Here is a 20,577-nt window from a genome sequence, read left to right on the forward strand (position 1 = left end):
CCTGGGAAACTTGTGTCTTCGATGCGAGGCAGCATGGGGGGTTCTTTGGGGAGTGGGATTGTCTCGTGCGTTCGTTTGGCTTCTTCCGGCTCTTTGAGTTTATGGGTAGCTGGGGTGCTGGTGGTGCGTGATGCTGGATCCTTGCGTTTGCTTGCATGTCGGAGGACCCTTGGGATCTACTTGCGTGCTCTCGCGCGTGTGCGTACGCGGTATATCCTTGTCGTAAGGGGTAGACTGCGTGAATTCTTGAGGCAGCTCGGTAGCCATGTAGGCTATTGAAACCGTATTCGAAGGGGTTGAGAGAGAACTGTAGTTCGTACCTACGCTGATTGAAAGACCTCGCATTCGCTATCAGCCGTGCAATAGCTTTGATAAAGGGTCTTAAGGTATGGGGATGGTGGTCATCTGATGGTCAGTGCTGCTGTGGGGTGAATCGTCCTGCGCGATGGCTGCCAAGCATCGCGAGAATGTTCGTAGTAAAACAGCGACATCTTGTTAAAAATTGACGTGATCATCGAACTCAGCCAAATTGATACGATTTCGCATTCGCATTGAGACAGCCAAATCACAACTCTCACATTCCTAGTGCAATGCGCAGCCCAGCCACTCGACTGGCGCGCCCTTACGAGCGGCGAGACACAAGCGGCCATGAGTTCCGTTGCATCGCGTGGAACCGTTCTGGACGGGCAGCCGCTTAGCAGCGAACGCTTGTTTGAACATGTTCTTCAGCCACGCACTAGCCATGCCGACGCGGTGGCAGAACTTCGGCATCGGTGGATGCAAAAACAACAAGTCCGATCATAGTCAAATCCCAAAGTTAAAATCCGCATTTCACGGATATCTCCAGATTCCACCTCCGCTCAACCCACGAGTTAAACATAGCAACGCGTTTGGACCACTTTCACCCTCGGACCGGAGCGGAAGATCGGAGGGTCAAAGGAGCATCGTGATCTTCATCATGGTTTGAAACCTCCTCGGAGGGTCGGCAGTCGTAGGAATTAATTGGGGAATAAAGGCGACTTGACTCGGCAGGATCTGAGGTGATTACTGATAACAATGATTGAATCCTGAGGGTGGAGGAGGTCGCTGAGTAGTGGCAGGTGGAGCTCTCGGAGTCTACCGCATTTGGTCACACAATCCTCCTTGGGGTATGCTGGCTGCGATATGTGGAGCGTATCTGGAGGTGGCTGAGGTGTACGAACTTGTCGAAGTAACACTAACCGGGAGAGTACAATACTCCGCGTGTTTGTCGATCATCGTTTGATGTCAGTCTAAAGGTGCTGGTTGTGGCTGCATGTTAAGCCTGTCACCGCGCAAGCCAGTACGACGCACATACATCGTGATAGTACAGTACATACCTGTAAGCGATGTCTAGCGGTGATTGATCCCGCACCTTGAGCATGCGCAGTAAAGATCAGCGAGATCTCGCAGGTCTTGAAACCTTATTTGTGCGTGGGGAGAGTGTAGTTTGACGATGATATAAAGTTCGATCTGCTCCATGCTAAAAGAAGCTAACTCGCTAGTTCGTATCGCGCAACGTGACGGACTAGACAAGTGCCTCACCATGGCGTCCTCTTGCGCATGCATGTCAACCCGGCTGACAGCGGATTTAGTTTAGAAGCACCTGCCACGAGTTTAGCGGAAAGAAGCTGTTATAGAAACGTGCAATTTCATTAATGCACTTAGTGCGACGCCTCATGCTGCAGCAGTGGCTTCGCCCATAGATGCGGGATCTGAAGGCGATCTGCAGATCTTCACAGACCCATGATGTCTATCGTCTGAAGAATAGTCCAAGTCCTGATGCTGATCCTAACGCCTATACCGCCAGTGACGCCGTTAATTCATATGCTAGATGACTGCCGTTGACCGAATGATGATGCCTCCCTTAGTCGACGGGCGCGTGCTTGAAGAGGAAACTAACACTCTCGCCGTTGTGGGTACGCCTGCAGGCCTCGGCAAGCTGTGTGCCGTTAGAGCGGCACCGTTCCAAAGTATAGGGAGTTACTTACGGTCGGACTAATATCGATTGTCTCGATGCGGTCGCACAGCTCCTTCTTATCTTCATGGGGTACGGTGTTGGTGACGACGATCTTCTTGAGCTTGCTGCCGTTTAGAGCTTCAATGGCATTGCCACTCAGTATGCCGTGGGTGACGATCGCGAGCGCATCCTTTGCACCCTCGGAGATGAGAACGTCCGCTGCTTTGACAAGTGTACCGCATGTGTCGGCCATGTCATCGACCAGGATGGCAGTCTTTCCTCGTACGTCTCCGACTAGCACCATGCGCGAAACCTCGTTGGGGCGCGTGCGCTCCTTGTGGATGAGGGCAAAGCCAAGGTTCAAGCCATCCGCTATCGAGGTTGCCCTGAAAATGCGTTAGTACTAGCACATTCTAGAAGTCGTTCTACGGATGACAGTCCGAGAGTTCAGTATGGCACAGAGTAAGACTTCGGGTCTTGAGTTCGCGCCGTTGTACCACTGCTCACTGCCGTACTCGGCACCAAGACTTGGGGAGGTTGTTAGCAGATAGGACGTGTGGTCTTACCTCTTGGCACCCCCCGCATCTGGACTGACGATGACACAGTCCTTGACGTCCAGGTTTTCGCGAATCCACCTGAGCGTGCTGGGTTCAGCATAGAGGTTATCGACGGGGACATTGAAGAACCCCTGAATCTGACTGGCGTGAAGATCCATTGTGATGACGTGGTTGCAACCGGCGGTTTGAAGCATGTTTGCCATGAGTTTTGCGGTGATTGGCGCACGGGACTTGTCCTTCTTGTCCTGGCGGGCATACGGGAAGTTTGGAATCACAGCGGTGATGCGGCGCGCAGAAGCGGTCTTGCATGCATTGATCATAATCAGTAGCTCCATGAGAGCATCATTGATGTCACCTGGTGGTGTGGATTGCAGGATGAAGACTGCGCTGTGGTAAGCCGAGCACTAGACGCAGCGATACTCGATCCCGTATAGATATGATGATGCATACCATCTTCGTCTCGAACGGACTCTCCAATAGTCACGGAGGTCTCCTGGTTCGAGTACTGGAGCACCAGAATCTTGGTAAGCTCGATTCCGAGCCTGTGACTCAATTAGCGATGCAGTTGGGGCACGTGCTTAACACCCCGAGGCTCTGTTTCTGTGTCGGTTTCAGAAGAAAAAAGAAGAAAGCATCAAAGAAAAGCCGAGTGACTTTGCGGATTGTGCGATACCCATTGCTATTGCATGATGGTGGGGGTAAATATGTTGCAGTCGTTGGGCAGCTGCATGCCAAGTCGCAGCCTCGAAAGAGCGTCAGGAGTGAAGAACTTGAACGTACCGGTCGGCAACGAGAGCAGCGAGTTCGGGATAGCTGTTGCCGGTCAATAACTTGATGCTGTTGGTAGCCATGGTGGTGAGTGTGACGGTGGAAATTATGGCTCTCTACAGGTAGTCACGTCGTCGCCCAAAGAAGTGAGGTTTTTCGCTAGGCACGGACCATGCGGAGAAAGGTGGCGCCGACCCAAAGAGACTGGAGCGTCCGGTCGCGGCAGGTGGAAGCGGGCCCTCTCACCCGACTACTTGCTCTATCTCGACCAATATGCCGACCTTTGCACCTGCTGAAGAAGTTTCATCTCTGATAAACGGCAAATATGCCTTAAGCCTCGATGATGGCGGGAAGTCGATGCACGATGCGTGCCGTGTGTTGGGATAGGCCTTGCAGTGTTCTAATCGGCTTCTGAAACTTGACGGCGGCCGAGATCCGTATCTGGCCCGCTGTGTGTTCTGGGCGCGTCCTACATCTTTGCACAGGTCAATGGATATCGACGCAATGTACGTTGAAAACTCTGCAAAACTCGTCCCCAGCTCAACAAGGGTGAGAGCAAGGAAATTGATGTGACTGCTGCGCGGGTGCGCGACTGTGCATCCCCGCGTAACACTATAGACACCCCGGCAACCTATAGAAACAATACTCTGGGCAGTCCCCTCTCATGTTCCCAGCCCCACCGTATGCCCGTTTCACCGGACACCTCTCAAGACGCTGCGATGTCGTCGTCGAAACAGCCTATAATGGGCATCATATAGCAAGGACGCCAGTCTAGCCACGTGCGGTACGTAGCTCAGTGAAACAATTCGAGCTCTAGAATGCGCACTCCTCCGAAGCTGCACTTGCTCCACTGCGCTCGCAGGCAGATTACCTACTATCGTCGTGACAGCAAACGTCACAGCCCGGGCCTTAAAGACGAAAACTGGTCGCCGTACGGACCAGGCCCGTCAGTGCGAAATCTCACGCAAGGCCCGAGCAAGATGTTGGAAAAATGACGATGTCTCGACATGGTCCCTGAGCACGATCAGCGCCACCAGGATTATTGGGAAGAGACCGAAACACTTGGCTTTGAAATGTCATTCTTGATTCATCTACCCCTGCAGGTAGTACCTAGATACATGGTGCGCCACAATAGCGTCCTGCCCTTGTCAAAGCTCAAACATGAAACGCCCCCAACATGGTCATCGCCATTCCTGACATCGTGATGTAAGAGAAAGTATTGATGCGCAAAAGACTACTTCGAAGAACAGAAAGGATGGGCAAAAGCTCGGGTATATATGCCAACGTATACAATAAAGCAGAATGTCGATGGTATGAGCGTTCTTTTGTATAGACAAATGTCAAGGGGCCACCCTGGAATAAAAGAACGAGTAATGGTAAGAGCAAAGTATGCTTGGGCCGTTATGGTACAGATAAGGAAGTCGTGAGAAGTCCGGGGGTCGAAATTAATGGTACGCCGTCAAGGCAAGGAAGAGGGTATCGATGATGGAAAGATAGAAGAAATGAATGTCGTGAGGCGCTCAGCAAGATTGCTCGCACATCTTGCCGATGGCCTTCTCAATGTCGGAGAAGAGATTTAAAACGTGTCCGTCGGCGTATATCTTGATAGACTCGGTCTCTTTTCGTTCATGTCGAGATGGGCTGTCGATCTTTACAGGGCTTCGAGGTGGAGTAGTTTCGGCTACCTGATCCCGCGCGCTAGGGTTGAGCACAATAGCAGCCGCGACGTGCTCGAGTAGCTTTTGCCGAAGTCGCAAGCGCCGATTTTCGGCTTGCTCTAGTTTCAGAATGAACTCGTCGATCGAGATGTCCAGTTCCGCCAGTGCCTCTTCCTGTTTGAGAAGTGATTCGCGTGAGAAGATGACAGTTTCTCCGCGCCTCAGATAAGCAATCATACGGCCATGTAGCTTTTGGCGGCCGGCACGTAGTGATTTGTAGGTCTTTCGAAGGTAGTCGCAGCGCTCGTCGAGTGCTCTGAGTTCCTATAGCGACGTCAGCATTGGTTATGTGGATGGTGATGTGAATAGCTTACCCTTGATAGTGATGCTACGTCACGTTTGTTCAGCACCTCGAAGTTGCCAGCCTGGTCATAGGCCTGCTTGTGGAGTAGCTTCTTGTCGGCGTCGCTCATACGTCTGGCAGCTTCTGGCACACGCATGCCTTCAGGCAATTTCCATGCGTCAGGAGTAGGCTCAGAGCCGTTGGCCTCTGACATGGTGCGGCTGCGATCTCTCTTGCTGTTGCGTCGCTTAGGTCGACCTCTTTCCATGATGGACGATTCAGACATGTTTCGGTTATGGGTAGAACTTTGCGATGAAATAGGATCTCTCCTCTCAGTACGCGGTGAGCCTCGGTTCGAGGCGGGTGATGATGCATAGAAAGGATTGGTAAAGGTTGAGGGTGGGGTAGGTAGAGGAATGCTGCCATTGGGCGATCGCCGGAGGTCCATCGCACTCAGTGGTGTGTTACCGCCTGAGTTCATTGATGCAGGCGTAGTCAGCTGTGGCCGGCTTGCTTTAGAGTTCAGGATGAGTGGGGCTGGAGACGTTTTGCGTTCAACGGCTGGCGATTTAGGAGGTACTTGTGGGCGCAGGTCGGATTCTTCGTCGATGTTGGCGGTCTGAACCTTGAGATAAGGTCTAGGTGTGGCACCGGGGCTGAGGATTGGTGACAATGGTCTTCCAGAGGCATTGGGCAGATCAGAGGACATAGGGCCGTTGGTGTGCTGAGATGGGCCAGGGGAAGGACCAGTCACACAGGCCATCATTGCATCGCCGAAGGGTCCCGTCCTCCAGTTAGAGCCGGGAGCACTGCACGATCGCTCGTGACCGAAAGCCTCGTAAGAAAGCTTGCGAAGAGGTGGTCTCCCTGGGATAGTTGCTGGACAGATTATCAGCCATGGCTCGGACGAAGAGATGTCAGTTCACACTTACGAGAGTCGATAGACATTTCCTGAACGGTAGTCATGGTGTTTCCAAGCTCAGGTACACTGACTTTCCTCCTTCTTGACAAGGATCCAGTACGCTGCCAGAAGGGTAGACTGCTCTCAGGCAATACGGCAGTGTCACTGAGGGAAGTGGCAGAACGACCAGCTGAAAGGGCAGCCAGCTTGTCAGAAGATTCTGGGTGCTTTGGCAGTCCGACAGGGCTTTTGGCAGATGGCCAAAGTTGGTATCTGGAGGTGCTTGGCTGTTGGAGAGTTGCCAGCGAGGGGCTCTTAGAGTGGGAAGAGATGGTGGGCGATTGGGAGTCTCGAGTAGCCTGAATGTCTCTGAGTGAGCGTGAACGTCGGGGCAAATGGTAGTTCATTGCAATGTGGAGTGGAGCAGAGTGGCTTACCATCCTGGAGGACGTTTCTAGAGTTATATAAACGGGAGACTTTTCGGAATCCGAGCGCATGCAATTGGCAATGTGTGCCATGACGGACGTTTGAGGTTGCCGTGGCTCACTGTCTGAAGTACAAGGTTGGTGAGACTCGGGAGGCGGGCACGTCAAACATGAAGGCTTTCCCTGCATGTATGTGGTAAAAAAGACACTGCAGCGGGTTAAGTGTGGCTCACAAGCACTAGTGTTGATACCTGCAGCAACGAGGAGGGCCCCTGCAAGACGCGAAGTACCAATAACAGCAAAAGTGTCTAGGCTGTCGGCGGCGCGTCCCAGGTGGGATTGGCGGGAGTTGGGTGAAACGCGAGCCTAACCTCGCATGTCTGGCGATTCGTGGGGTAGGCTATATCATCACGCAATTAATGCCTAGGGTGATCTGCACGATGGACAGCGCGGCACCACCCTTAGCATCGAGCACAGCGCATGGTTGCGACGGACGGTGCCTTTTGGCTGCAACATGTTGATCTGCAGCATAGTGTGGAGGCGAGTAGCAGCGCGCGACTGAAGCATCAGGTGAACATGTCTAGCGCCAGCGAAAACGGACCTGATGCAGTTAATCGACTATCATCATCTATCGTCGCCTTGCGGACCGGCTGCTCATATGCCAGGCGGTTTATCAATGCCGGTGGTCTGCACCAAAGCGGTAGGAAAGCCGGCCCACCAGCTGCGAACAGGGCGACGCAGCTAAACGGTCGCTGGCGACTGAATAATGGCCCTGGTGGCGAGGTACGGCGCACCAGTGATGTGCATGTTGTTGAGAAGAAAACATGTGCCCCGTGCTGGCGTAGTGCATTGGACTCGGTCGCAGTTCAGATGAGGTTGTGCAGCGGCGCGCCTCTGGCCGGCACGCGGCGAAGACGTTGGTGTCAGTGAGTTCGGGGAGAGGGAGGCAGGAGCGCCTCAGGAACAGGGCAGATGCAAGCGAACGTTTAGAACTAGCAGGGGGGCGCCATTGGCTGCGGAAGCGGCCTCGTGGCATCCCTGGGCCGGAAACAGGGTCATCACGGCACAGCTGCACCCGCTCGACTCGTCAAAACTACGAGCTTTTCTAGACGATGACGCTCAAAGCTTATTGCACGCGTTGGTGCGACCCTTCAACGCCGCCCTGGCAAGGGCTTCCGCTCCACTCCACGACGGCCAAATACCGTGAGCGAGACGGCATATTCCACCGAAGCCCATGTTTGGGCACCCTCTTAGCCAACACTCGAGACGACGACGATGATCTCCAGTCAGTGACCCCTCACATCACTTGTACTGTCATCTCAGCGACTCTTCGACAAATCGAGTCCCAATCTCCCACACAGCAGCTATAGGCGGGGGCCGCAATCCGTCGCTTAATTGCCCACGGAGAACGTCCAAAAACATCCTTCGGTGAAGGATTCATGGAAGAGAGTCACGTCTAGCGTACGTCTGGTACTAATTCGGTCTGTGGTTTGTCACTTGCCGGTTCCGCTCGACGGTTGCGTGGGATCAGGTAGATTCCTGGTCCAAGCTGCCGTGGGTCCCTGACACTGTCTCTCCATCTTTTAACTTTGCGCCATACTAGTGCCCATGCCTAGTTCTTCCTTCTTCATACGCCTACGCGAGCAGCACCGTGACTTGCGTCCTTTCACGCCGACATTGATGCGAGCACGAAAGCGAATCTGAAAGACCCGCTTTGCACTTTGTCTGCGATTCCCGTCCGCTGCGGACCACAAAAGCTTCAACACAACACGTGCAGTGCCGCATCTGCCTCTTTCTCCCGAGCCTACTACGCCGTTTCACTCTGGTATCCGTGCGGTGGCTAGTTATCACACACCACAGCCGAGCGTCGACCCCCACGAAACATTATGCGAAAGACATGTGCGCTCATCTTCTTCCCTATCTGCCTATAGGAATGATAGTGACGGTGCTCTCTCCAAAGGTGATGCCTCGTCACGTCAATATGCATATAACTATAGCTGGGTACGTTGCGCTACTGAATTTCGGCCTTCGCGCACCGACTGCATGCAAGTGCTTTCCGACTTCACGCCAAGCGACGCAGTGAACGGGCCAGTCTCAGCAAGGGATTGCTGCACGAGAGCCACCAACTTTTTTCGCAGAGTCAATATCGTCCGATTTGCACCACATGCGGTTACCGTCTTGCCTGTTCCTTATCAAAAGCACTTTGGTGTGCGGTTCGTCTTGCTGTTCATACTTTCGCCTGGCCCATCTTCCCCGAAAGGGGACGTCTTGGCTCCATCGCACCCTGGCTCTTGACTGACTGTTCTGAGCGCAGGCTGCATATCATCACGTTCGGTTGGTTCGCAGGCAGCGAACGGTGCTCATCGTGCAGTCAATATTGGTCCGTTACCTACGAGTAGATCATCTCGCGTACAGCTGCTACAGCACCAGTCGATCGGGCGTCGAAGGAATCAACCCGCTGCACATGTGAGAAATAGGCCGTTCCCCATATATCATGACATCACGTCGAAAATGCGTGTGTTCGTTCTGATTGCTATGTGCCGGTTCCGATCGGTTCGAGAAAAAAAGCGCCACTCCATTATCCAAGGCGCGGGAGTCGGCACACTTCGCCTGATCACCAAGAAGGGAAACGCACAGGGCCTTCTTCCGTTCAAACAATTCAAGGGAACTGCTCGCCATAGCCTTGTTATCTTGCGCCGAACGCAGGTATCGTTTTCGCAGTTATATGATGATCAATCCCGCCGGGTTATGTACCGTACTAAGCTATTAGGTGCAGATTCAGAGCATACCACGAACCGTTATGATCTGTTCTTAGTAGCGCACTGCTATTGCGTATCACTACCAACATCATCTCCGATATCTCTATTGAGCATTGCGGATATGGCGCAACGTCAAGCACAACACGTCCGTGTTCCAATGCCGCTTCGATAAGGAAATGACTTCAATGCTCTCATGGCCCCACTCAAATCATACACTTAACCACCTCCACAACGTGCCGAATTGATGCGGCTCAAATGGGACCTCTATCACACACAAGCTGGCTAAATACGACTCACCGTCACCTCGTTTCAAACCTCATCCGCTTCATTAACGTTATCTTTGTTGCAACATATTGTACTGTCATATGGTAGCACAGCAGGCATCAAGGTAGTACAGCTTTCGTGTACGGCGAGAACAATTCCCCAGCTCTTACTTTGATACTCAAACGTTACGAGAGTTTACACCCTTGCAGCTGGCCGTTGCCCAGACACCAAACTCCTGAGACCGAAAAGCAAAAACCACCCACTCGCCGTTACTCAACAATCGTCGATCTGAATTCAATCTCGATCTTCTCCAAGAACAACTTCTTCCCATCGTGCTCAACCCATAGCGTGTGGCTATTTTGATGTTTGTGGGGGATTGTTACGGGACGAGTACCCGGGGACTAGTTGCCATGCATATGAGATGATCGTCAACATGCTGCAACAGCCGTTGAGAAATGCTACATCGCACAGCAGACGCGATCCTTCGCTACCTGCGAGGTCGGCAGTTGCTTGTTCGCACCGGCTATTAATGTGTACGACGATGGCATAGGAAGTCCCTGCTATGATATAACGGCGATGTATACATGTGGCACAGAACAATGAATTCGAGAACATCAGCCAGGCGCCTCAACACAGACTTCAACATTCCTCGAATTTGACATCAACACGACGAATTACACGCGTAGGAGGTAATAACAGTATGTAAAGAAAGAAAGCACCAGAAGGCTTACCTTCCACAAAGCAAGCAAACAGAGCTCACTCGTCCAAAGCTTCCAAAACAAGAGCTTCTCGAAGACGCATGGAAGCCTGAGGCGCAAAAGTAACAGCAGCATCGCACCAGCACTTCCGCCCACGCCACATCAGCCCCTGCGCAAAACCCCGAAAAAGCTTCCAAATCCTTAGCCAACATTCGCAACACCCATCTTTCTTTGCGACGGAAGTGCCTCCTGGTAGTCCTAGGAAGAACGGCAGCTAGCAGCCTCCTTCGACGTCTCTTCTAGCCTCGTCGGAGTTTAGGGGACCCTCCGCTCGCCAGCCAGGCTAAACCTACACCAAACCTGCGCCAAAGTTAGACGCCAAAGGCAATGTCGTGCTTTGATCTATGGGTTAGCTTAGCCAACCTAATAACAAGCGCGTTCCCAGGTAAGCAAGCAAGGCGCAGGGTCCGTGACGATTTTGGGTTTACCTACTTGGGATGCCGCTGCGAACTGCAAGTCACGTCTTATCGCATGCGTCTCGAGCGTGTAAGTTTGAACGGCGCATACCCGCGTCGAAATTTGGTGTTGGTTTGAGGGAAAACAGGGTCCTTTGCCCCACCAGCTTGCGACCTGCAGGACACGCCGGTGAACTTGGCCACCACCAACTGCAAACTATAACACAGCCGCATATAGGGCGACCAACAATTACAGAACCTGAGACGCGCATTTTGCTGACGTGATGCCAACTTTTTTCTTGCTGCATTGTCAACATCAGGCGTTAGTGCTGTTCAAAGACGTTCAGATTGCTCGCGTGTGGAAACAGGATTTTCCTGCACGGTACCTTGTGTAACTTGTTTTTTACTCCTTCCTCAATCGGAATTTTTGCGGGGTGCCGTGCATGAGGCTTGCGGGTCGACAAGAAACGGAGGTGCAGCAGGGAGGTACCGAGTCTGGGACCTAGAAGTACCGAGTACCAGCGATTTGAGTGTGTAATAATAGAGACTGTGGTATGGTAGAGTTGCGTTTGATTTAGAACTACGACTATCGTTACAGCATATTGTACATCGTGAGTTGCCGGCTCTGAAGAGGCGTTCAGGAGATACGCAAGCATGCAAGCGCCGCCCACTCCTCCACTTTGCATGTCAGGCAATCCGTACGGCAGATATCGTCGTGTTTAGAGTTTCGAGGGTGTGATGTCCTGCATGCTCAGGCAGTCTGGCCACCCAGAAACCACATCATGCAGTGGACATCGCCGTTAGGATTGAAGGGATCGATAGCCGACATTAGTTTCCTCTCTTACACACACAAACACCCACACCTGCATTCGGCAGTCGTCCGTTCGCTCCGTTCCGTTCTTTATCACACCCTCAATGTCACTCTGACGGTTTTCCCCACATTCCGATCGAGATCACAGAATCCCGTCTCTTCACATGGCTATGCTATTTTCATGACATCTCCTATGTGTTCTTTTTGCGTGGCGGCCTGACTCCCGTACCGTTTTACCGCCACCACCGCCACCAGACTATACTCCATTCCTCCTTTTCTAAATAGGACATGGCAAACTCGTACGGATTTCGCCGTCCTATCTTACCACATGGCCAGCCAACGCTACCTTAGTTCAACGCCCAGCCTCTCCACAAGCATGCCTTTCATCCGCTCATGCAGCTCATTAGTCTCCTTGTTCGTGAGTGTGCGTTCCAAGCTGCGGTAGTTGAGGCGGTAGCACATGCTCTTGCGCCCAGTCTTTGGATGCACGAATTCATCCGTTAGGCGAACATCTTCCACAAGATCACCGCAGACCTCTCGCGCGATTTCCATCACATCGTTCTCGTGGAAGCTGGAGGAGGATGGCGCCGGGGCTGCTGGTGGGATTGGCGTGCCAGATGGAGTTGTAGGAGCAGAGGATGGGGTGGGGGATGTCGTGGATGAACTGTTAGTCGCGCCTCCTGCAGGCGGATGAATAGCAGCGGCGCCACCAGCGGCATTCGAGCTACTCTTCAACCAGAAACTCACGTCCTTGAAACATGCAGGGTGTTTGCTAAAAGGCTCGAATCGACGAATGGCTTTCTGCTCGCTGAACTGCGATAAGAAGCGAGAGTCCTTTGACCAAAACAGACGTATGTCCGGGATGGAGTAGAGCAACATGGCTATGCGTTCGAGACCTATGCCAAAAGCCCACCCTACACGATTGGGAACCGAGGCATTGTTCAGGATGGGTTGTGACACGATGCCGCAGCCGAGCACTTCGAGCCAGTCGCCTTGCCAGAAGACTTCCAGTTCCCAAGAGGGTGATGTGAAAGGGAAGTAGGCCTCCACCCAGCGTACCTTTAGTGGCTCGTCTGACGTGGCAGTATCTGCAGCACCCTTTGCAGCATTAAAGATCGTGACCACCATATCCTCAAGACTTCGTTTCAGGTGTGCAGCCATGGCTTCTGCTTCTTTTGCCGAATGTCCTGTCTGAAGTGGGTTACGCTCGGCGTGGAATAGAGGGTTCGGGTCTTCGACTGCAACATCGTGCTTGGGAATCTTCTCCACATCGTCCCAGATGACCTGCGCAAGTGTCTTGCCTTCTTTCTCTGCTTGCTGACGGTCCCAAGTCCTGGCTCCCTCCATCTGATGGAAAACAGGGTAGTGGCTTCTGTCGATGGCATCTCGACGGTATACGTCAGCACTGATGAGATAGCCCTCGCTCTCATTGTTGCGGAAAGTGTCGGCTTGATGAGCCGAGGTGTGTGTTCGTAGTACGGTTCCCTTATTTATGTAGTATGTATCCGTCCTACTCCGGCCTATGTGATCTAATGGAAAGCCGAGCGAGTCGAAGTTTTGTGCCGTGGTGACGATAGGAAAAAGGTCGTTGTGGGTTTTGTAACCTGGAAAGCGTGACTCGATAAGTTTTCGTGTGATGGTCAGAGGATGATCTGGTTGCAGATGAAGGCGTCTTGATATAGCGTCGAGGATAGTTGAGGGTGTGTTCATCCATTCATCGGTTTGATAAGTTCGTCCTTCAATTTTGACTTCTTTCGGGAACGCTCCTGTGAGAACTTAGATGCCACACTCCGAAGTTTCTTCATATCTTCGAGTACACGAAGTTGCTGCCCAACACCAGAAACACGATAGTAGAATGCAGACGCATTTTTCATCTGCATCTTCCGAGTCTCGCTCAACGCCGGAGGAGTACAATTACATCAATATGGGAAGCCGTGAGCCGCGTCACATGACAGCAAACTCACCAGAAGAATTATATCTCACCGCTTGCCGCCACTGCCAGGGCGACGCGGGGCTCCGTGGTACTCGCAACAGGGCATTTCGACCTAATTGACGGCAAATTGCCGTGGAAGAAAGTGGTATTCGCATCTTTGATGATGAGATTCGCCGTTACCTTCGCGACCTCAAAACCACGCGCGCCGCCAAGCCCAGCCCGCCAGCTCCGAGCTTAAATCCGGAAGCAGCACGTTTTGCCGATGACGTCCGCATGCCGAATTCTCGGTCCCTCAACTACCACCGAAGCTTTGCAGGCTTCCTTACTTTTAAGGCTACAGCTTCCCTGTCTCTGCCAGCTACACATGCTGTTGCTGCGCGGCCTTTCACCTTCAACATGGCGGACGTCAAGAAGCCCGTGAGCGTGCCTGAGCTACGGAAGAGCGAAGATGTGAAGCCTATCAAGAAGACGCCTATACGTTATCCGTTCTGGTTTGGTGGAAGCGCAAGTTGTTTTGCGACTTTCTTTACACATCCTTTGGATCTTGGTAAGCTTTGTACCGCTTTGTGCGCAGCATTGGACAGTGGCTGATAGTTTGAGTAGTCAAGGTAGCTTTCTCGACTGTCGCGTGCGCCAATTTGTGTATACTCATAAATTCAGGTCCGGTTACAAACACAAACGATATCTGGCGTAAAGTTGAACATGATGCAAATGTTCAAGCATGTTATAAAGACTGATGGCGCATTGGGACTGTACAAGGGCGTAAGTCGTGTTATCTATCCAATCCCAATGGACCCGTCTAATGCGACGATAGATTTCCGCAGCCCAGCTCCGCCAAGGGACATACAGCATGACACGCTTCGGTGTCTACGAAGCCCTCAAAGACCGCATGACGACCGCCGACACGAAACCCTCGTTCCTCACGCTCGTAGGCATGGCTTCCATATCAGGATTCCTCGGAGGATTCGCCGGTAACCCAGGAGACATCTTGAACGTACGGATGCAGCACGATGCCGCACTACCGAAAGAAAAGCGGAGAGGATACAAGAACGCGATTGATGGAATAATACGAATGTCGCGGGAAGAAGGAGTAGCAAGTCTATGGAAAGGCGTTTGGCCCAACTCGTCAAGAGCTGTGCTCATGACAGTTGGACAGTTGGCAACATACGACGGATTCAAGCGCGTGTTGCTGAACTACACGCCGCTGCAAGACAACCTCGCAACACATTTCTCAGCATCATTTTTGGCTGGATTTGTAGCTACAACGATATGCTCGCCGGTAGATGTCATCAAAACCAAAGTCATGAGCTCCAGTGAGAGTGTAGGACTAGTGAAGACTGTCACGGATACTATGAGAGCAGAAGGATTCCGCTGGATGTTCAAGGGCTGGGTACCGAGCTTCATTCGCGTCGGCCCGCACACTGTGCTCACGTTCTTGTTTTTGGAGCAACATAAGAAGGTCTACAGGCAATTGAAGAAGCTGGAATAGAAAAGAGGGGAATTGGAAAGACGCGCATGTGCTTTGTGCAATATTGGGTATGCGATGAGGCGAATGATACCACATGGGCGGGCGTTTGGCGCTGACAGCATTGCGCGGCGCGACATTATAGACTAGGCTTGGATGCATCGGTCGGCTTGTATATACATACGACCGATGTGCATATACCTTAGAAAATATCAAAAAGTACACATCTCAGTACCAATGCTTGATGATACGCTGTTATACCTTCTAGCAATCTAGACACGCCAAACCCGTCTTGACCGTACGTCAGCTCCATCTATCGGCTAGCCACTACGGGATTTGTATTCACCTAGATCAACCAGAACTGTGTAGCATAGACATCGGGGGATTTGAAGAGTCCATCCGGTGCAGAATATGCAACACTCTGCCTGCTTCTCAGGAAACAACACAGCGTTGTAGACATAGTAAGACTGCTATTACCAGTAAGCAGATTACGATGATGAAGTCCATCTGCTTCAGTACCTCATTCTCTATCCACCATCACTTCCCGGCCAAAGTACAATTAAGCGTCCCCATACTCATTCTGCATCGACTTCCATTTTTCACAGATCTTCTCAACAGCCGCGATGGGATCACTTCCATCAACTTCCAACGAAAGCGTATCCAGCGGCCTCCTCATCTCCTCAAAAGTCCTCTCAGCCGTCCCCCGCTCTTCAAGATATGTCACCCAAGCTTTTCCTCTCGCCTTTTGTATCCGAGCTTGTTCTGACTGCAGCAGCTTCTTCACGACGCTGTGTATCTTCGATGTAACGCTTTTGAGAAAAGATCCAATGGTTTGTTTCTCACCAGTGTTATTCCTCTGATCATCCGTCTTGAGCTCCCCATGTTTAGTCGCCCATCTCTCCATAGCGCTGATTAGGTCTCTCTTTACCAGGACGATAAGTCCTTGGTCAGGAATTCGAAGCCTTTCGTCGTCTAGGTACTTACTGTACACCGGACTGCCAAAAGAGATGTTATCAAAACTTTCTTTGCTATCTGATGTCTGGAAATGCTGGCAGGTATCTTTGATGTACGTGCGTGTCAGATGCTCGATTTTGTCTGAATCAAGCAGGCCGTCGCATATTTCTTCAAGGCCTGAGTGTTCTGGACCGAGGATGTGGATGGAAGCGCATCTATGCTCGACGCCGTTATGCATCGACTGGGAGGCCATGATCATCTTGGATGAATTCAAGAAGGTTATCTTAGCGAAGGGCTGAGTGTTGGGAGGAGGCGGCTGAGTATTTGTACACATGCGTTGGGCCGGGATTGCTAGGACAAATAGGACTCATTGTTTGTTCAGAACTAGAACGTGTTCGATGGATAAACTTCACCATAGTCAAGCGCTTCCTATATCGAGGAGGGTGTATGCAAGGTACAAAAGGATAGACATATGACGTGCAGAAGATCCGGTGAGCATGCAAAGGCTCAAGCAAGGGCTTGACACACCATGAGCTGGAAGGGTTGCAAGAGGTACGCGCGATGAGGCAACGTTGAGAATGGAGCTGCCATGATTAGCAAGGTCAGATAGGTCGATGAGATACGTTTGTCAGTCGACAGATGCGCAGTGTATGAAAGTGTACCAGCAAGAGACGTGTCGGATACGAAGGTTGTGGAGCGGTCGTGAAGTGATGCAATTGTTTATTGAGACAACTGCCTTAAGCAGTCAGTGGTATGAGAAGCGCCTATTCCCTAGAATGCCCGAAGTTTTCATTCAGATACAGGAGCCCACACCGTTATTTTCGTGCCGACGCCAATGTAATCATTCCACGACCCAATCATGAACTCATGATAACGCTCTAGTGCTTCATGGAAGACGCCCTCCTCTTGCGGGCCTCCTCGTGTGCGGCCTTGGCGTCGTTGATGCGCTTGGAAAGGATCTGAGCGTACTCGTTCTGCAGTATCATTAGCCTCTGTGCGTCTTGTGGTGAATGGTGTGAACGTACGGCAGCATCCTTGGAAGCCTCCGCGCGACGGCGCTTGAGTGCGAGCCTGTGGCGCTTGTGCTGGAGACGCTGAGGAGTAACAAGACGCTGGATCTTGGGGGCCTTGGTGTAGGGCTTTGCGCCCTCCTTCTTGGGGACGACTTCACGGCGAATGACGAACTTGCGGACCTAGACACGCAATGATTAGTACTCAAACCTTCAAACTTTCTAGCTCACTTCTTGTTGCTCAGACTCAATGCGCTGCTTGTAGCAGGATGAGCGAGACTCAATCCGCTATGCGAAGCAGGATTGGCGAAGAAGCTATGAGAGAACTCACATCATCTTCCTTGCTGAGACCGAAGAAGCGGCGGATCTTGGTGGCGCGCTTGGGACCGAGGCGCTTGGGGTGGACAATGTCGGTCAGGCCGGGAATGTCCTCGTCGCCCTTCTTGACGATGCTGAGGGCAAGGACGGAGAGGTCCATGCCGACGATGCATCCGCGGACGGACTTCCTCTTGCGCTCACCAGTGCGGCGAGGGCGGTAGCAGGAGTGGCCGTCGGAGAGCAGGAGGCGGACACGGGTTGGGTGCATGACACCCTGCTTCATCGGGAAACCTTGCTTGTCGTTACCGCCGGTGATCTTGACGATGTATCCCTTGAACTCGTCGCCGATGCTGTCGGCGGGGACTTCCTGACCCATGCGGCGCTCCATGAAGACGCGGAGCTTGCGCTCATCGTCGACCTCGATCAGCTTCTGGGTGCCATTGTTGGGGTATGAGATGTTGAGCTTCATCTTGACTGCGGCGTCTCGACGGCGTGTGGAAGCTGCAACGTTAGTAGATTGTCGTGGTGTTGTCGGGGTCGTGGCCTGCGAAATTAGAATTATCGAAATGGGCCTTCGCTTCGTAGTGCGCGCTAATCGGAATGGAGATTATCACGTGCTAGCGCGACTTTCAGGTACGGCCCGCGGGCAACTGCGACCAACAACATGATGCGCCCCACCGGATGTGGTCGTTTTCACATCCTCGTGCTTTTAAAGTCAGGATCTCTCGTTATGAGAGGTTGGAATTTGCAGTACGAAGTCTCATGCTGAACTCTGCGCGGCACACAAGCAGTTCATAGCGAAGAGGCAGAGACATAGAGTACTTAATCAACACTTGCATTGCATTGCCAGAGTTCTGGCGTCGCAATCCCGGGCGGGCTCTGGCTTCGCAATCATAATTGACACAGCATACACATGTTCACGAAATAGACTGGAGCAGGCGAAGTAAAGTTGTGCTTTAACGTATTTGCGCTATTCGAACGGGATATCATACTATGCCATACCCATTAGACCCATTGCAACCAGAGTCCTACCAAAGGTATCCCCACTGTCCTTAATACACATGCTATCATTCCTAACTCGAAATCGAGCCATCCCAAGAGGTGAACCACCAACGCCGGAACCATGCATTCGCAATGTCATTTGAGCAGATGATGCTTTTTGAAAACAGAAGGAAAGAAACACGGTGAAATCTGCACGACCGTCTAGTGCATGAGCTCGACCGGTGGCCTTGATGTGCTCACTGCTATGCCCTGCGCCTTCTGCGATGCGATCGGGCCCTCGACGCCCTCCATCGCATCGATGGGTGTCAACGGCTCAGGTGTCTCTGTTGTGTCTTCGACGGATATGGCTGGAAGGTTGGGTGAGTCACCGTGGTCTTCGGGGTGGTAGACAACAGTGGTGCTGCCAGTTCGCCTTCTTGTGATGGATGGGCCGCCGTGGTCGGTCGTAGGCGAAGTCGCCTCGTGGTTTGCATGTAACCGTGCCAGCGCAGCCGCAAGGTCTTCTGGGTGTACAATCTTGTTTGGCGCATCCTCTTCCTTCATTTCCCAGCCCATAGGTGGAGAGGGCGGCGGCGAGATGAAGAATAGTCGGTCGGACTTTGGGAGGGCGAGGTGCTGGTCTGAGGGGTTCATGGGTGTGTTTACGCCGAAGTATACGCGGATGCGGTAGCCCATGAGCTGTTCGCCATCAAGGGCTTGTCGGACCTGGATCGCAGAGTCGACGTCGAAGAAGGATACTACGATGCGACGGAAAGACTTGAGCGGCGCCCATGTGTGTACTTTCGCATATTTGTCTACGGTTTCGCGGATCTCGGTGAGGGTTGATAGTGAGAAGATCTCGGGTGCGAGAAGATTCTAAACGCTGTTAGTGGATGCTCCTATGTTCAAAGAAAGGAATGCTCACGGTTATGATGAGTGTGTTTGAAGGAGGTGATGGCTCGACGAGCGGTGGGAGGTCTGAAAGGTCGAGAGAAAGTGGCGACTTGCTCCCCGATGACGCGCGAGAGCGCATTGGTGATGGAGGTAGAGTAGCCTGCATGTTTGCGATCATTTATGTTGCGCAAAGATATACTGTGATCTGTTGGTTGAGTTGCTGTGGTGAGTTGGAGGGCAAGAGACCGACAGCGTGTGTCTTATATCAAAGTTCGCCTTCAGCGGTTGGTCGTTGCAGCGCCCGCACGCAAGCAGCGACGGTTGCTCCGCCTCAATCCGCCAAGGCCAGACTCCGGCCATGCCATTTCCCGCGTCCATGTCCCATGTCTCTGCTTCTTTCGCGCCATTTCCTGGGCACCATTGCACTGCCCCGCCCTATTGCTCCCCAACGCACTGTGCTGCTGGAGGTCTCCGGACCTCGGCGGACGCGTCAATGATGGATTCAACTGACGATAGCACGAGACGCAGAGAAAGGAGAGGGCCTCAGCCTCGCTGATGCATAGTCGCTTGCCACTCAGCCTCATGTCCACGAAAGAAACATCTACCAGTGTCTCGCTGGTTCCACAGAACATCCTTTACTGACTATTCAAGTACCGAGTCCACTGTTAGTGTCCGGCTTATCCATGTTAGGACTACACAGCATGCATGCAATACCATCAAGGCCTTATCTCGTCCGACTGGGCATGTAATAGGTCATCACTCGGCGGCAGACTCGTTTATTGTCCGTCTGCCATAGGCATGCGATACGGCAAGGACAACTGTTCAACTCGGTCGGCTCATTTCGCAACACAGCCATAGGCGCTTTGCGCTTGAGGTTCTTTGTCGGCCAATAGTACCCTTCATGATTGGATTTTGTTGTGATGCTCAAGTCAGGCTTGGCCCATGGAAAATGTCTCATGTGTTCAACTGCAAGGCTGATCAAAAGCCATGCTTGTCTCGTGACTGTCTCGAGCTCCGCGTACGCCGGGCGCATCCACAAGTCTTGATGCGCACAACCGTTGTACATGTCTCCTATTTGGTGTGTACAGTCAACGCACGAGACGGTAGCTGCAGGTGATGCTATGACGACTCCGCCTTTGCGAAGTTTACGGTTTCCCTAGTAACTCTTAAGCATAGAACTCAGACGTCATCCAACCATTAATTTTGGTCTATGTGACCCTGCATGCAATTCTGCACTCGGCGTAATCTCGTCAGCTGCTGACCCGTATGACGATGCCACTGTCAAAGGTGTGGCTGGCTCTAGGTGTGGCGTAGATGCATGCGCCACACCTAGACGCTAGGCTGCTTCGCTCCCAGACTCACCTCAAAGAATCTCCATCAGGACGACGACCCTAGCCAGCACACC

The 20,577-nt window shown here is 52.4% G+C and overlaps 6 protein-coding genes across 6 annotated transcripts; 1 reads left to right on the forward strand and 5 right to left on the reverse strand.

Moving 5' to 3' along the window:
- Positions 1 to 1,885: 1,885 nt before the first annotated feature.
- Positions 1,886 to 3,386, reverse strand: J4E85_006870 (uncharacterized protein; the record flags this gene model as incomplete). The annotated part of the gene is made up of 5 exons (XM_051471105.1): positions 1,886 to 1,960; positions 2,010 to 2,364; positions 2,545 to 2,917; positions 2,986 to 3,077; positions 3,316 to 3,386. 5 exons carry the CDS (start codon positions 3,384 to 3,386, stop codon positions 1,886 to 1,888), a joined length of 966 nt encoding a protein of 321 aa, XP_051325315.1.
- A 1,437-nt stretch (positions 3,387 to 4,823) lies between these two features.
- On the reverse strand, positions 4,824 to 6,270 carry J4E85_006871 (uncharacterized protein; the record flags this gene model as incomplete). Its single annotated transcript, XM_051471106.1, has 3 exons — positions 4,824 to 5,285; positions 5,336 to 6,183; positions 6,237 to 6,270. The coding sequence occupies 3 exons, from the start codon at positions 6,268 to 6,270 to the stop codon at positions 4,824 to 4,826; spliced, it is 1,344 nt and encodes a 447-aa protein (XP_051325316.1).
- Positions 6,271 to 11,959: 5,689 nt separating this feature from the next.
- Positions 11,960 to 13,327, reverse strand: J4E85_006872 (uncharacterized protein; the record flags this gene model as incomplete). Its single annotated transcript, XM_051471107.1, has 1 exon — positions 11,960 to 13,327. The coding sequence occupies one exon, from the start codon at positions 13,325 to 13,327 to the stop codon at positions 11,960 to 11,962; it is 1,368 nt and encodes a 455-aa protein (XP_051325317.1).
- Positions 13,328 to 13,946: 619 nt separating this feature from the next.
- On the forward strand, positions 13,947 to 15,039 carry J4E85_006873 (uncharacterized protein; the record flags this gene model as incomplete). Its single annotated transcript, XM_051471108.1, has 2 exons — positions 13,947 to 14,097; positions 14,375 to 15,039. The coding sequence occupies 2 exons, from the start codon at positions 13,947 to 13,949 to the stop codon at positions 15,037 to 15,039; spliced, it is 816 nt and encodes a 271-aa protein (XP_051325318.1).
- A 1,808-nt stretch (positions 15,040 to 16,847) lies between these two features.
- Positions 16,848 to 17,766, reverse strand: J4E85_006874 (uncharacterized protein; the record flags this gene model as incomplete). Its single annotated transcript, XM_051471109.1, has 3 exons — positions 16,848 to 16,943; positions 16,995 to 17,162; positions 17,311 to 17,766. 3 exons carry the CDS (start codon positions 17,764 to 17,766, stop codon positions 16,848 to 16,850), a joined length of 720 nt encoding a protein of 239 aa, XP_051325319.1.
- A 734-nt stretch (positions 17,767 to 18,500) lies between these two features.
- Positions 18,501 to 19,338, reverse strand: J4E85_006875 (uncharacterized protein; the record flags this gene model as incomplete). Its single annotated transcript, XM_051471110.1, has 2 exons — positions 18,501 to 19,154; positions 19,204 to 19,338. The coding sequence occupies 2 exons, from the start codon at positions 19,336 to 19,338 to the stop codon at positions 18,501 to 18,503; spliced, it is 789 nt and encodes a 262-aa protein (XP_051325320.1).
- Positions 19,339 to 20,577: the final 1,239 nt, after the last annotated feature.

The sequence above is a fragment of the Alternaria conjuncta genome (assembly GCF_024043145.1).
Source record: "Alternaria conjuncta strain BMP 0040 chromosome Unknown scaffold_9, whole genome shotgun sequence".
NCBI lineage: Eukaryota > Fungi > Ascomycota > Dothideomycetes > Pleosporales > Pleosporaceae > Alternaria > Alternaria conjuncta.